Raw genomic sequence first — 14,621 nt, forward strand, 5'->3', positions numbered from 1 at the left:
TAATGAGCAACCCTGTATAGGAAAGACATACAAATCCTGGAAAAAAATAATATTTTTAAAATCAGTAAAAAAGATCCTATTGATATGACTTAAAATATATTTTAATTCATTAAAAGAAATACTTTATCAAGTTTGACATTTCCTTGTTTTATATTGTTATTTTAAATTCAGATTTAAAAAAGTTGAGTAAAATTAAACAACTTTTGTGTTGGCCACTTTCACAATTCTTTGAAATGAACGATCTAGGGGGGTGTCAACTTATGAGAAAAACCCTGTACATGATTATTTGTTGCTTTAAAATTGATTAACTTTTTGGAATGTATGTGTAGAAATCAAAGTGACTCGTATATGTTAATTTCATATGGGTTTTATAGAAAATGTAAGTTCTATTTCCTTTTAAGGTGGCGCACAAGTGAAAGAAGAACAAGTAACAGCAGATGTCAAGAAAGAAGGCGAAGATCAAGAGGTATGTTTATTGATAGCGTTCAAAATACAAAAGAAAATAGAATAATATAATATTTGTCTAATTTTTATGATATTTCTATGAAGGGAACTAACTTTAATTTTGGGAAAGGATAATGCTTGTTGCGTTTAATTGTGCAGTATTCGTCTATTCTCATCAATTCATCACAGTTCAGGCATCGTGATTTCAAATTTCTAACTTGTTTTAAATTGTAGGGTACCTTAATTTTTGTTGGCTTGGCTTAAAAGATTGAACTAAATTGCATCGAATAAATCGATCATTTTAATGAGCCATTTCTTTTTGAAATGATCAAAACAGGCTAATTGATGTTATGTCAATAATAGATTCTTAGTTTTCACAGTTTTTAACAACTTTTTTGGTACGTCTAAACACATTTCATGAATAAAGTTTTTCTTATAAAAGTTAGGGCAAATCGTGTTCATTTGAGCCAAAGAATATCGCAGTATCCATTTGATCATGTGGTTATGGGTTATATACCTTGTACAACAGACTCCCATTCCCAACGGCGTTCTTTCAAAGCTATACACGGACTGTCTGATTTTAGACACAATGTTATAAGAATTTACACTAAACTTCGAATAGGCATTGTGAAAACCTGCTTTTTAATTTGCAGTATATGAAGAAAAAGTTATAAATAAATCCAAAGATGATGTTTTGTCCTGAGTTTTTAGAATGCTTAGTTTTGCGCGCCTCTTTGACTCTGAAAATCTAAATAATTTGATGTTTTTTTGGCAAATCAGTTCTGCTTCTAATTATTTTGCTATATTTAGAGTAACAGAAGTTTTAAGCTATATCGGATATTTTTATAGATGTTGTAAGGGTGTTTTGATATTTTAATGTGCTTTGTAAAACTTGGAATTATCCATGTATCGTCGTAGCCCAAAATTAAATGTTTAAAAAAATTCTAAATATAATACCACTATTATGTTAAAAATAAAACTACTGTTGATAATAGAATAAGTAGTAAGTGTTATTATTCCAACATTAATTGATAAATGTTTTGGCTGAAGAATTGAGTTTTATGAATTGATTTATTGCGGTTATCGCGATTGTTACATGATTGCAACTTGATCGAATAATTTCGACTGTGGAGATTAATGAGCTTTCGGTTTGTTAAAATGTTTTAGAGGCCTTTTGGAGTTTCGGTAATAAATCGAATTACTTTGTCGTCATCATCAATCAGCCCTTTGCATCCACTGCATGATATAGGCCTCCCTCATTTCTGCCCACTGTTCTCTATCTTGAGCGCTCCGCATCCAGTTTGTGGTTATTCTTTTGATATCGACCCAACATCGCGTGGGAGGTCTTTCCCTATTTCTCTTCTGAGCTCTTGGTCTCCACTCGATCAGCATTTTTGTCCATAGTCCATTTGTCATGTGGCCACATGTCCAGCCCAGCCCAGTTCCACTTAAGCTTACCCTCCTGGTATATACCTAACATCCGTGACCCCTGTTCTCGCTCGTAAGTCCTCATTTATGACGCGGTCACGGAGTGAAACACCTAGTATCGATCTTTCCATCTTGCGTTGTGCTATTCTGAGCTTCTTAGCAGATTTGGCTGTGAAAGTTAAAGTTTCGGCGTCATAGGTCATAACCGGTAGAATGCACTGATTAAAACTTTTCATTTTAAACAAATTGGGAAGTCACTTTTAAACACAGCTCCTAGTCTACCATACGCAGCACACGAGAGGTTAATTTTCCTTTTTAATTCGCATGTTTGGTTGTCGTTCGAGATTCGTATGTTATGACCAAGATATGTGTACTTATCCACTAGCTCCACCTCACAGTCACCAGAAGTAATATTTCCATTTTGATATATTCATTTTTAGCCCGACCTGAGCACATACGAGGGCGGTCCGATAAGTACTTAGCATACAAAAAAACCGAAAATTTTGGAAAAAGTGGCGATTTATTTTTAACATAGTCTCCTTTTAATTCGATACACTTGACCCAGCGATGTTCCAACTTGTTTAACCCGTCTGAAAATACATTTTCTCGAGGTCTGCAGAGTAGGCCTCCGTGATGGCGATGTTCTCCTCATTCGAGTGAAATTTCTGCCCAGCGAGTGACTTTTTCAAGTTTGGAAAAAAAAGTCCCACGGGGCCAAATCTGGAGAATACCAAGAATTTGGCCCTTGCGACGGCGGAGTTGTGAGCCGGTGCGTTGTCATGGTGGAAGAACACTTTTTTTATTATTTTTCTACAATTCGACCCCAAATCGGCCCAATAATTCGGTATAGTAGATAGATATGATCGTTTTTGACTGTAATCGTTTTTCCCTTCTCCAGGTAGTCGATGTAGATCACACCCTGGGACTCCTAGCAAACGGTGGCCATCACCTTTCCGGCCGATAGGACAGTCTTTACCTTCTTCGGGGCACGTTCGCCGGGTAAAGTCCACTATTTCGACTGTCACTTGGTCTCTGGTGTATACCAATAGATATATGTTTCATGGACTGTCACGAAACGACGCAGAAACTCCTTCGGATTGCGCCTGAACAGCGTCAGACCCTGCTCTGAAGGGGTCTCATGGTTTTGCTTGTAGGGAGTGAGCAAACGCGGCACCCATCGCGTAGACAACTTTTTCATGACCAAAATTTTAAACAGGATATGACCCTCGCGGTCTTGTGAGAAGCAACTGTCTCAGCTATCTCATGCATCTTCAATTGGCGGTCTACCAATACGATATCTTGGATTTTTATTTTCCGACGTGCGAAACCAATTTTTGAGTCCCCATCGAAGGAGTAGTGCTACCGTACACCGCATCGAAGCGCTCTTTGAGTTCAGTTCGTGATTTTCCTTCCAGAAACAAGAATCGAGTCACTGACGATATTGCTCTTTTTCCATTTTTCCACACGTGGTCAAAACAAAACTACGATTCCGAACTGCACGATAGTAATTTTTTCTTGTGATAGCGGCGTTGTTGGACGCAAAAGGCTTATCGGACGGCCCTCGTACTTTCTGGTTTTCTTTTCTAAGGTTTTCTAGCATTTTCCTGATATGTTGTAGGTTGTCGAAAACAAAACTACATCATCCGCGAACGCAGATTTGCTAGGTTCAGACCATCTACATATATTTAAACCCTTTCCTCTGCATTCGAGCATCCCGAAGACGTACTCCAGAACAGGGGTAAACAGTTTGGGTGACATAGTATCACTCTTTCGTAATCTTCTAGCGATTCTGATGGGGTTGGGATTTTCATGCAGTTGGCAGCATTTTTATATATGTTATATATTAGTATAGTGTAGCGGTAGGCGACACGGCATTTTTGTAAGGAGTTTGTAGTAAGGAGAATTACTTTGTCAATTCGGTGAATATCATATGGACCTTTGTGTTTACTAATGATTACTTTAATTGGGTAAACATATTTATGGAGTTACTTTTCGTTCTTTGTATTTTTCTGTGCATCATCATGTACATGCGTTTCGTTTCTTCCATATTTACTATGTATTTGAAAAATATTATACCATTGGACCACTTCACCCATCTCTTCTGTTCGAAGCTAATTTACTTTGTATTGGGAAGATTTCCAATATTATATTATTTGCTATTGCAGTAGGTTGCCAAACTATGTATTAAATTTGTACCATTTTACTATCAAAAGTGTTGTTTATAAATAATAAAATGTGTAAATCTGCTATCGTCAATATTTCAGCAAACCCAAGAAGGGGGCGAAGGAGACAAGAACCAAGCTACTGGATCCGGAGAGAAGAAGGACATCAAACAAGAAAAGAATGCCATAAAAAAGGAACAGCAAGTTAAAACAGAGAAAGACCGGGAAGCTCAACAACGGGCTAAAGAAGCAAAAATTGCTGAAAATGAATTAGTTCGAGATTTAAAAAACCAATTAAAGTAAGTAATTCTACTTTTAGAATTAAAGAAATAAAATAAATACTCTAGTATTTATTTTATTTGTGGCATTTTAGAAAAGCGTTAAATGAACAGAAAGAGATGAAATTATTGCTTGATATGTATAAGGGAGTTAGCAAAGAGCAAAGAGATAAAGTGCAATTGATGGCGGCAGAAAAGAAACTCCGAACGGACTTGGAGGAAATGAGGCAACAACTGAAGAAAATGCAGGTAAATGATATAATGTTTTAGATTTTCAGATGTTAGTCAGTGGAACTAAAAGATGATCAATATTAAATTGTATTTTCTAATATTATATTAAAGGAAAATAAACGTGACGACAAGCGTAAATTGGCAGAAGATGAAGCGCTGAAAAAAATTAAACAATTGGAAGAGCAAAAATATGAACTTCAGAAGCAAGTAGCCTTACAAAAACCTACAGACGGAAGTTGGCCTGGCGGTGTTCATCCCATGCGAGCATTTGTCGGGTCTCACGAAGAGGAAGCTTTACTTAATGAAATGGAAGTCACGGGCCAAGCATTTGAAGATATGCAGGTAAATTCACATGCAGTGTAAAATTCCTAAGCCCAAACAATATTTTCCCTGGATAAAAGGCTCCGTAAATCAAAAGATTACTAAATTATTCATATATAAATAAAAGAGACAGGAGTCGGCCTTTTTGTCATTACTAACAATTTTTCAGTCAGACATTACTAAAATTTGCATTTAAAACACTGTACATATTCTTTCAGGAGCAAAACTCAAGACTGATTCAACAACTTAGAGAGAAAGATGATGCCAATTTCAAACTAATGTCTGAGAGAATTAAATCTAATCAACTACATAAACTGGCAAGAGAGGAAAAAGATGTTTTAAAAGAGCAGGTAAGTTATTAAACATATACAACCTTCTTTGGTGTATATGAGTATTTTATAGGTTTCAACATTGACAACTCAAGTAGATGCTGCCAATTTAGTGGTTAGAAAGTTGGAGGAAAAGGAGAGAATTTTGCAAAACACTCTGGCCACAGTGGAGAAAGAATTACAGCTTAGACAGCAAGCGATGGAAATGCACAAAAGAAAAGCTATCGAGTCAGCCCAATCTGCCGCTGATCTGAAACTCCATTTGGGTAATATGAAATTATTCTGATCAATAAGTTAACAAATGTTTTTTGTTTTCTTAACTTGCAGAAAAATACCATTCTCAGATGAAAGAAGCACAACAAGTAGTAGCCGAAAAAACGTCATCACTAGAAGCAGAAGCTTACAAAACCAAGAGATTGCAAGAAGAAATTGCTCAATTGAAACGTAAAGCGGAACGAATGAAGAAGATGGAACTAGCAGGAACTACACTCGATGAAGTAATGATGGAGGAAATTAGAGAATATAAGGAAACACTGACGTGTCCGTCTTGCAAAGTTAAACGTAAAGATGCTGTGTTATCAAAATGCTTCCACGTTTTTTGCTATGATTGTCTTAAGACTCGTTACGAAACCAGACAAAGAAAGTGTCCGAAATGTAACTGTGCTTTTGGTGCTAATGATTATCATCGTTTGTACCTATCAAACTGAATAATCGAAATATTGACGTTTTTCGTATACTTGATATCTTTGACATTTCATGTAACGTTTTGGTTAATTTCTAGTAGCTTTCAGTGTGTGGTTACACAGCTGTATTAAAAATGACTTCTAAATATTTCACCATTATTACAAATTTTAGATTAATTCGAAAACTGCTATTTAATGTTTGTATTTTAAATACTTACATGTTAAATACTAACGAAAAGGTTGTAGCGATTAAGTTAAAATTATAGTCTTATGTGTATTTGATTAACATAGCGATATGTAATAGCTGGATTAAAATGGAACTACATATAGTATGTAAATAAAAGGCACAATTTTTAAATGAATATCCGAACTTTTACATTTTATTTATTTATTCTTATACATATTAGATAAATATTTAAAACAAATCGACAATTTGGACGAGTCCGTGTAATCGGTTCCTAATAAGTTGAGACAGGGCAACATTAAAGTGCAAGAGATCGTGCCTATGGGGAGTGTTACAACGTATATATTCCAGGTCGGGTATCTGCTTAGAAAAACTCGCAAACACCGACATAAAGCGGATCGTCTGTCGGTGTTTTGACGAAACATCAAAGGAATTTTGACGCTGCGCCGGCTCGGCTTGTGCTTGGCTCGTTAGGTCTGGACGCGGCACTCACATCGGAAACCACGAACATCTCTGAAGGGTGACGACATTGCCAATAAAACCGTAGAATAGCCCACACAGTTCGTTATTTCCAACAAGGTTCGGCTGGAATCTGTAGAAGATCCTTGTTTGATAATGTTTTTGTCCTGTGGAGCTGGTCACCACCAGAGGCGTTTCCGGTCGTTGCGACATTTACTTAATGCCCCGTAAATGGGGTGTCCGATGACCGCGGACATTTCATTCTTGCTTTTTTATGAAAGTCTTACATGTAAACACTTTTGTGCTAGGGGGATTTTCAGGGCCACCCCTTTACGATGTTTCATTCGGCCGCACTACGGTCATCCTTCACTTCAGGAGAAACACTGCTGAAAAGAAGGTTTGGACAAAATTAGGACTTCCTATGGCCGTTGCTCTTCCGTAGTTCTTCAAGTGACTTTGTTTTCAACTCGGTTTCCAGAAAATAATAGCTTTGTCACCTCAGAGCCTTGTACCTCTATGGGCGTTTGCTATCATCATAGGTAAACAAAGCGGACGGTTGAGAAAGGACTGTAGGGCATTGAAAACCGGAAATCATGCGAAATCCAAAAAGTTTTACCAAAAATAGCCAACGGGCTGTAACAAAATACAAATTGAAAAGGCCAACTGGCTTTATGAGAAAGAAATTTAACAAAACTTAATTCTAAAGAAATGTTCGCAACTTTTTTATATTCATTTGCAGGAGAGTAAATATGATTATTTTCATTTGCTTGTAAATATATGGGTATTTGTTTAAATGCTTGAAGAATATGAATCATTTATTTTATAAAAGTATACAAAGTGCATATAAAAATATTTGCACCTTGTGAGTTTGATAATGTTGGTGTATAATTGTGTCGAATATTCGAGTTATGACTATACATAATTATTCGCTTTTTGAATATTCAAATACTCGAATTATTCGAGTTTGATTCCGAGCCCTAGTTCGGACACAACACCAGCTCCACCAGCAAAGTTGAATTTTAATTGAAATATTAAAATAAAAAATCGAAGTTAAATAAAAGGCGATCAATGAACTGTCTAAGGAAGATCGTAAGATCTTAGATCCTTAAAAGGCAAAGGATGGAAGAAAAACGGGGATAAAATAGTGTACAATTCACAATCAAACCACCAATACCAAACAATCACTAATTGTTCCCAAATAATCGCGAAATGCCAATTCGGTTCGTCAAATAAGACTTACCTTTAATTTTGGAAACCACTTGGCACTCGTTAAATATAGTTTTTCTGTAGCAAACCGTTGTTTGGTTAGACAAGGCAAATATCCGCACACAAAACGGCGAAAATCTAATTCACTTTTGCCGGTAATTAAAAGTTACAAGCAGCCGGGTTCTGTTCACTTAAAGTAAACCGAAGCGCCCTCCAGAAACACAACCTGATCATAAAGAATGTAACTTGAACTTGGAGAAAAAACGGGACTGATTCTCTGACTCCCACTGTGCAGGCTTATTTACTGTACGATACGCGCGCTCCCGCTGTGCACGTCTTTTTTTAATTAGTTTTCATTAGCAGAATGTAATACTGGGGTTTCCCCGCACGACAGTATGTCTAGTGGTTCGTCCAGACCTAACGAGCCGAGCCTGATCCGCGGCAAATTCCTTTGCAGTTTCGTCAAAACACCGACAGAAAATGGATCGTCTGTCGGCTTCAGGCAATTATTTAGTAATTTTTACTACTTACATATCAAACAAGAATCGAGTCAATGACGATATTGCTCTTTTTCCATTTTTCCACACGTGGTCAAAACAAAACTACGATTCCGAACTGCACGATAGTAATTTTTTCTTGTGATAGCGGCGTTGTTGGGCGAAAAGGCTTATCGGACGCCCTCGCACCTTCTGGTTTTCTTTTCTAAGGTTTTCTAGCATTTTCCTGATATCTTGTAGGTTGTCGAAAAGCAAAACTACATCATCCGCGAAACGCAGATTTGCTAGGTTCAGACCATCTACATATATTTAAACCCTTTCCTCTGCATTCGAGCATCCCGAAGACGTAGTCCAGAACAGGGGTAAACAGTTTGGGTGACATAGTATCACCCTTTCGTACTCTTCTAGCGATTCTGATCGGGTTGGGATTTTCATGCAGTTAGCAGCAATTTTATATATGTTATATATAAGTTTACGCAGTCTGTCGGCTTCAGGCAATTATTTAGTAATTTTTACTACTTATAGATATAGTGTTCATAAAAATACTATTTCTAGAATTAGTGCAGTATTATATATATTAGAACGAAGTAACAATTACCAATTATAATCGTCGTCCAAAATAAGTCGCCTATTAATAATACTTCAACTTCAATCAACTTTAAGTAAGCTGAGTCAACACGCTGAAGTATGAGAATGTTGTTTTGAGAAGCTGAAATACAGAAGGATGTAAATATCTGAATTTGCAAATTAAAACAAAGTCACACGAAGCGCAATATAAATATTTTCCGGGGGTAATTTGTGGTTAAAATAACTCTAATGGGTTAAAAAACGTCTTAACGTTTTTCGCAAATGGTTACATTGAAAAAACTGCATTAAATTAAACAAATCTTTGCGTGCCACGTTTGTTTTGAGCGCCTAATATTTTAGAACAGAATTCAAGAGATAAAAATTTAAGATTTTTGGTTAACTAACTAGACGATGATAATAACTCCCTATATAAATTTGTATACTAAAGTTTTTTTACAAGTACCCGGTTCCCTCTTCACCCCGTATTCGCATTTCTTTGCTTAATCAGTTTATTGAATTTAAAGCATGTTTGATGAAAATCCAAAACGTCACTTTTGCGATTTGAATTAGAAGTATGTTCACAGGAGGACTTTTTAAAATTCGGCATTTGAATGATATTTAAATAAAGAATAATTTCAACATTCAACAAAAGCTACCAGTGGCCATATAGGTAGCATCAATTAAAGACTTAAAGCTGTATTTTTGCTAATAGAACATAGTTTCAATTTTGTTCCTCAACCTGTTTCAAAAATCAAAGCAAAAGACTTTAGATGGCGATTCTTTGTTGAAAATAAAAGGTGGCTTATAAAATGTTCAGCCTCCATAGGGAGCTCTCGCAGTGCAAAGATGAGTAGAGTGCAGTGCGAAAAAAGTAGAGTTTTCTTTAGAAACAAAAAACGAAGGAATGGTAAAATTTTGACGTGTACTACGACGTATTTTCAAGTTGGTTTATTTAAAGATTTGTCTCTATTTCCCGTTTTTTATTAAATGAAACACTTAAAAATCAAATAAATGTATATAAAATATCGTATTTTAATCATCTAGTTACTGGTACTCAGTTACATGCAATGGTTACTCGAAAAACCGTATATCGTTAAGGCGGTTCAAAAGAAAAGTGGAAAGCCTTCTTGGGGATTCGGGCCTAGCGAGTGAAGCAAAAAAAAAATTTTACCTACCAAGATTTCGGCAATTTATTTTTTTGCCTTCAGTGCTAGAAGGGCAAACAATTCTTGCAATCACTGCATACTCTTATTATATGAGGTTGACCGCGGATTGGCACAATTCATCTCATAAGGCTGCTCAATTTCCCCTCATTGGGTACACGTCTATTTATATTTGAATTTCATATTGCAGTTTAGTGTTGAAGTTACGTTTTCCGGCGAAGAGGAATGGAATAGAAAAGTAGTTATTCTTCAAACTAGTACTTGATACGAGAGATATCTAAATAGGGTGTCAGTTTGTAGTTGCAGGACTTTTTGAGATACAGGGTGGCATAGTTAACATTTTATTTCATTTTTTTAAATAATTTACGCAAATCTTACGATACCGTAATATAATTCTATATTCTTGGGCTTATCCCAATTCATCCAATCATGTCGCATCAGTTTTCGACAAATTTACAGAGAGCACCACTGGCACTAATATTTAATTTTTAAATTATAACTTTTTTGTGCCAAACCGTATCAACCTGATTTTCAAATAAAATCGTTTTGCGCTCATATTTACAAAACAATGGCATTTTTGTTTGAAGTCGCTAACAGAAACCGTTTTAGAAACTTTTACAAAAAACATTTTAATTTGAAATTAAATTTTCAACGACTGCGATAAGTCTCAGACTGTAGAATTCTGTTACAGTATCTTACGATTTGCGTAAATTAAAAAAAATGTTAATTTTGTTGTTTGTTAAAAAATGTTTTTTAGTGCGAGAGAGTCAATTATTTCCGTTGGTGTTGAACTTTCGAAAAATAGTTTCATATAAAAGTTGTTGACGCACAAAGTGCGCACAATTAAAACATATCTTATATGATACAGAGTGTCTCAGAAAAGCGAGGCAAGATCAAAGTGTATTTTTTTAAATAGAACTACTCATTTTTCATTAGCTCATGGAATGCAGCTTGAAACGGTGCATATGCACCGTGAATTGTTTTTTTCTTACTTGCGACGTTGGCAGATTATCGCCATTTAAGTAAAATTTTGCATAAAAACATGTTATCTAAAAATTCATTGTAGAAGCAAAAAAAAGCAGTTAAAGATACAAAAAAATACGTCTTTCTAATCACCCCAGATCCGTTAAGAATTCTATTGAACCAAAATATCAATACATTGTACAAGGTGTTAACAATGTGGACTTCAATCTAAAACTTTTTAACGCAATATAACTTTCGTTTTTCAAATGAAAGTACCTGTATTATACCGTCATTAGATAGACAATTTACAAAGTTACAAATTTGCTTTTACACTTTAAGCTGCGAAATCAACCGTTTTCAAATTATAAATGATTTTATTTAAAAATTTCAAAAAGTTGTTGCATTTTGTAAGGTGGCTATGGAGTTCTTTTTTTTCAAACTCTCAAATGGCGTTTTTAAAGTTATAGCTCATCTCTCCTTTTTCCGAGATACCAAGACTTTTTTGTTTTGTGGTAGAAGTTACGCCCCCTAGCGGTCAAGCTACGAACTTCAATACATTTTACAGCCATTTTTTATTGCAACTTTACTTATAAAGATTTTTTTCCGAAACAGTTAGTGCTTACCGTTGTCGAGATATAGCCGCTCTTTATCGGGACACCCTGTACTACGATAAGTATGCCACCAACGTGTTTTAATGTCGGTAGCATTTTCATTAAATTTTCCATTTTTTCGCCTTCTGCTTCAAAAAAAAATGAAGGTAAATTTACTTGCTACCTAATGTTTAAAACCACCTTCTACTTTCAATAAAGAATCACCTTCCGATGATTTACATTTTTGGATAAACTGGAGAGCAGGCGCCTTCGTTTTTGAAAATATTTGCTGCAGGTGCCAGCGAAACGTCGCACAGAAATATTAAGAAATCATGACTTTTGAGCTCTAAATTTAGTTCTACATGGCATTCATCTCTGAACTTAATTCAATTTTGTAAATTGATTCATTCTCTATAAATACCCACTTTTTCGTATACGTACTGTAACAAATAGTTCATAATTGAGGTAACCAATTGGCACAGCATCCATCCGAATAGTTTTCTGAGAGTTTAGTATAACCAGAGGAATTAAGCTCTGTAATTTTGGGTTCAAATTGTACCAATGAGTTGAATACAAGAAATCTCCTACCGTTTTCATCTAAAACATTCATTTAATGATACACGTTATATGCATTAGGATTTTCATATACTTACCTTATATTCTAATCTCTGTCCACAATAGCACATAATAAACATATTGATTACATAAATAATTTCAAAGAAAAATGCGTTTTCCTGGTAGAAGTTCTTTGATGTCTGTAAGTAATTAATAGACGTTAGTATTTTATTTCAATAATAGTTTCGGTTTACATAAGTGTATAGATGGATAGGTACAATTTCTACTTCTGAAATCTGAAACTAAAATTATCACATTTTTTCGACGTGAGTTGAGGAATCTTTCGCTAAGCAAATAAGGTGCTGAGGTTTTGTTCAGCTTTTCTTTTAACGCACCATCATTTTAAGCAGTTATGTAAATTAGTGGTACAAACTGTATTTATTTGTTTCAGCAATTGCTTTGCTTTTAAATCTACTGCTTATCTTGAAGCGTTTCCACAATATATTTAATACATTTTTATTTTATTTTGTCAATTTTGAAAAAATACTGCATTGAGAAGATTAATTCATATTTAGTGGGGGGATACAATACTTTCGGATACAAAATGTGTTATACATAAAGGTGTACCCATAACATGACAAGATAAATATAAAAAAAATATTTGTATAGACTCCTCCAAGCCAGATATATATATACGCTCAAAAAGTAACTTTTAAAGCCATTGAAAAACTAAATTTGATGATTTTATAATAGCACACATACTATTTAAGGCCTCATAAAATAGTGTCTTTGAAAGGCATTTTGCTGCTTGAGATTTCCTAGAACAGACAAATTTGTACACTTTGATGTTAGAGTAGCAATCAGAGACAAGGGAAGGTCACTCCTTCACTTGGTTCTGGTAGCAATTTTGCTGTGAAAACCACTCATCGATATGGGGATTACTTTATGTTGAATTTGTCCAAAAAACATGCAATCAGAATTCGCCTGAGGTCACTGAAACGAGCGACGTGCTAAATGTTGCACTTGCACTGACCGTCGCTTTTTGGCATTAATTTTTTTGATTTATTTTCTCCGACTAGCTTTAAGCAGTGCAAGTTCTGATACCACTTGTTTACTTTAACCCATTTGAGAGGGGAGTGACAAATTTGAAAAAGACGAGATTTCATGTTTGTCGTGAACATTTGGTATTTGTTAAAGCGAAAATAAAAAATCAATGCAAGAATGTCTCTCAGTTTTTCTATGTTCGTTTTATCAATCAAAACGCTTTTGTTCAGGCAAGTGCGCAACTCGCGAAACAAATTTCAAGAAAAATTGTAAATTCTCTAGAAAACCATTTAGTGCATCGCAATTTTGATGCAAAATTCACCATTTTGAGATAATTTTAGTTGAAAATGAGAACCCTGTCAATGGAAGATTTTTCAAGGAAATAATGTAATCAATATGTATCAATTCACTCATAAAATTTCTGTTGCCAATTTAATGCCAAGGTAATGGCAAATATTGTCAATTTTAAGAAAAAAAATCATAACAGCGGTTCTTAACTCGATATTCTTACCCTAAAAATATTAAATTTTAATTTAAAATATTTAAATAATACACGTTTTATGGAAAACGTTTCATTTTATCCATGTGAAATACTGAGTACTTAGTAGAGGTGTGATAAACGGTTATTTGTCTGTAACAGGTTACAGCGTCCCAGTTTTTTCTTGGTAACAAATATCAATATAAACAGTATTTCATTCGTTTTGTGTCCGATAATGGACAAAATTAATACTCCAAATGCATGCCAAGGCTTAAAGCAGCAACAGCGCTAGACATGTAAGTAAACATATTTAAGTATCTGATCGAAGAATTCTAGTCTCTTCCTAAATTTGATTGTCCTGACTAATCACCTGTTAGGCCTAATTAATGTTAGAATGTTTTAAAGTATTGCAATTGTGATGTATTTTAATGTGTGATATGATGAGGCTGTTGACAAACTGTGGTTGTTTTTTAAATTAATAAAAATTTTTTTTAACTATCTGTTATTTAAAAAACGGATGATGGTGGAAAAATACACCGAAACGTATTTTAATTTATGAATAACGACAATAAATGACTGAAACCCAGGAATGAAATTAATAATTAATAAAATTAAGTTTTTTAAATTAATATAAAGTTCCATACTTTGTGATATTTTGATAGGCACTTTTACCAGAAAGTTGAGACCATTTGTTTTGTGTCATGGAGTCCTGATAACTAGAACTCTTACTTCTACAATAAAATTCAATTTTCGAACTGATGTCCATAACATAAATATGAGATTTAAGGGAAAGTTAACGACGCCATCACATACACCTGCCTTCTTCAAGCGGTCTTTTTTATACCGAATAGCAATGTACTACTTTAACAGTATTTCTGGTAGCATTATAGCGATATCTCCGGTTCAATTCAAACGCCTAATTCTCCAAACTTTTCTCACCTAGCTGTAGGTTTAGATTTTAGCCAATTAATGTTTTCCCACTTACTAAGTACTTTTCCTTAGTCTGCATTCTGTGCTGTGTGGGTTTTTTGGAATTCAG

General features: G+C 34.8%; 2 protein-coding genes across 2 annotated transcripts in view; one reads left to right on the plus strand and one right to left on the minus strand.

Moving 5' to 3' along the window:
- LOC109544383 (E3 ubiquitin-protein ligase Bre1) overlaps window positions 1-6,238 on the plus strand; it is a 28,495-nt gene extending 22,257 nt beyond the window's left edge. The window contains exons 10-16 of the mRNA XM_019914523.2: window positions 402-466; window positions 4,137-4,333; window positions 4,408-4,561; window positions 4,655-4,885; window positions 5,083-5,214; window positions 5,267-5,459; window positions 5,521-6,238. Coding sequence (XP_019770082.1) covers window positions 402-466; window positions 4,137-4,333; window positions 4,408-4,561; window positions 4,655-4,885; window positions 5,083-5,214; window positions 5,267-5,459; window positions 5,521-5,900 — 1,352 coding nt within the window. The 3' untranslated portion in view covers window positions 5,901-6,238. The remainder of the gene's footprint in view (window positions 1-401; window positions 467-4,136; window positions 4,334-4,407; window positions 4,562-4,654; window positions 4,886-5,082; window positions 5,215-5,266; window positions 5,460-5,520) is intronic.
- An 84-nt stretch (window positions 6,239-6,322) lies between these two features.
- Window positions 6,323-12,260, minus strand: LOC125504570 (the record flags this gene model as incomplete). The annotated part of the gene is given in 3 exon segments (XM_048666773.1): window positions 6,323-8,931; window positions 11,947-12,102; window positions 12,159-12,260. Coding segments are annotated over 3 exon segments (309 nt in total), but the record flags the coding sequence as incomplete, so codon positions are not given.
- Between the last annotated feature and the right edge of the window lie 2,361 nt (window positions 12,261-14,621).

Source organism: Dendroctonus ponderosae, unplaced genomic scaffold, assembly GCF_020466585.1.
Source record: "Dendroctonus ponderosae isolate FM_Combo_2020 unplaced genomic scaffold, Dpon_F_20191213v2 Dpon_F_20191213_5, whole genome shotgun sequence".
Lineage (NCBI taxonomy): Eukaryota > Metazoa > Arthropoda > Insecta > Coleoptera > Curculionidae > Dendroctonus > Dendroctonus ponderosae.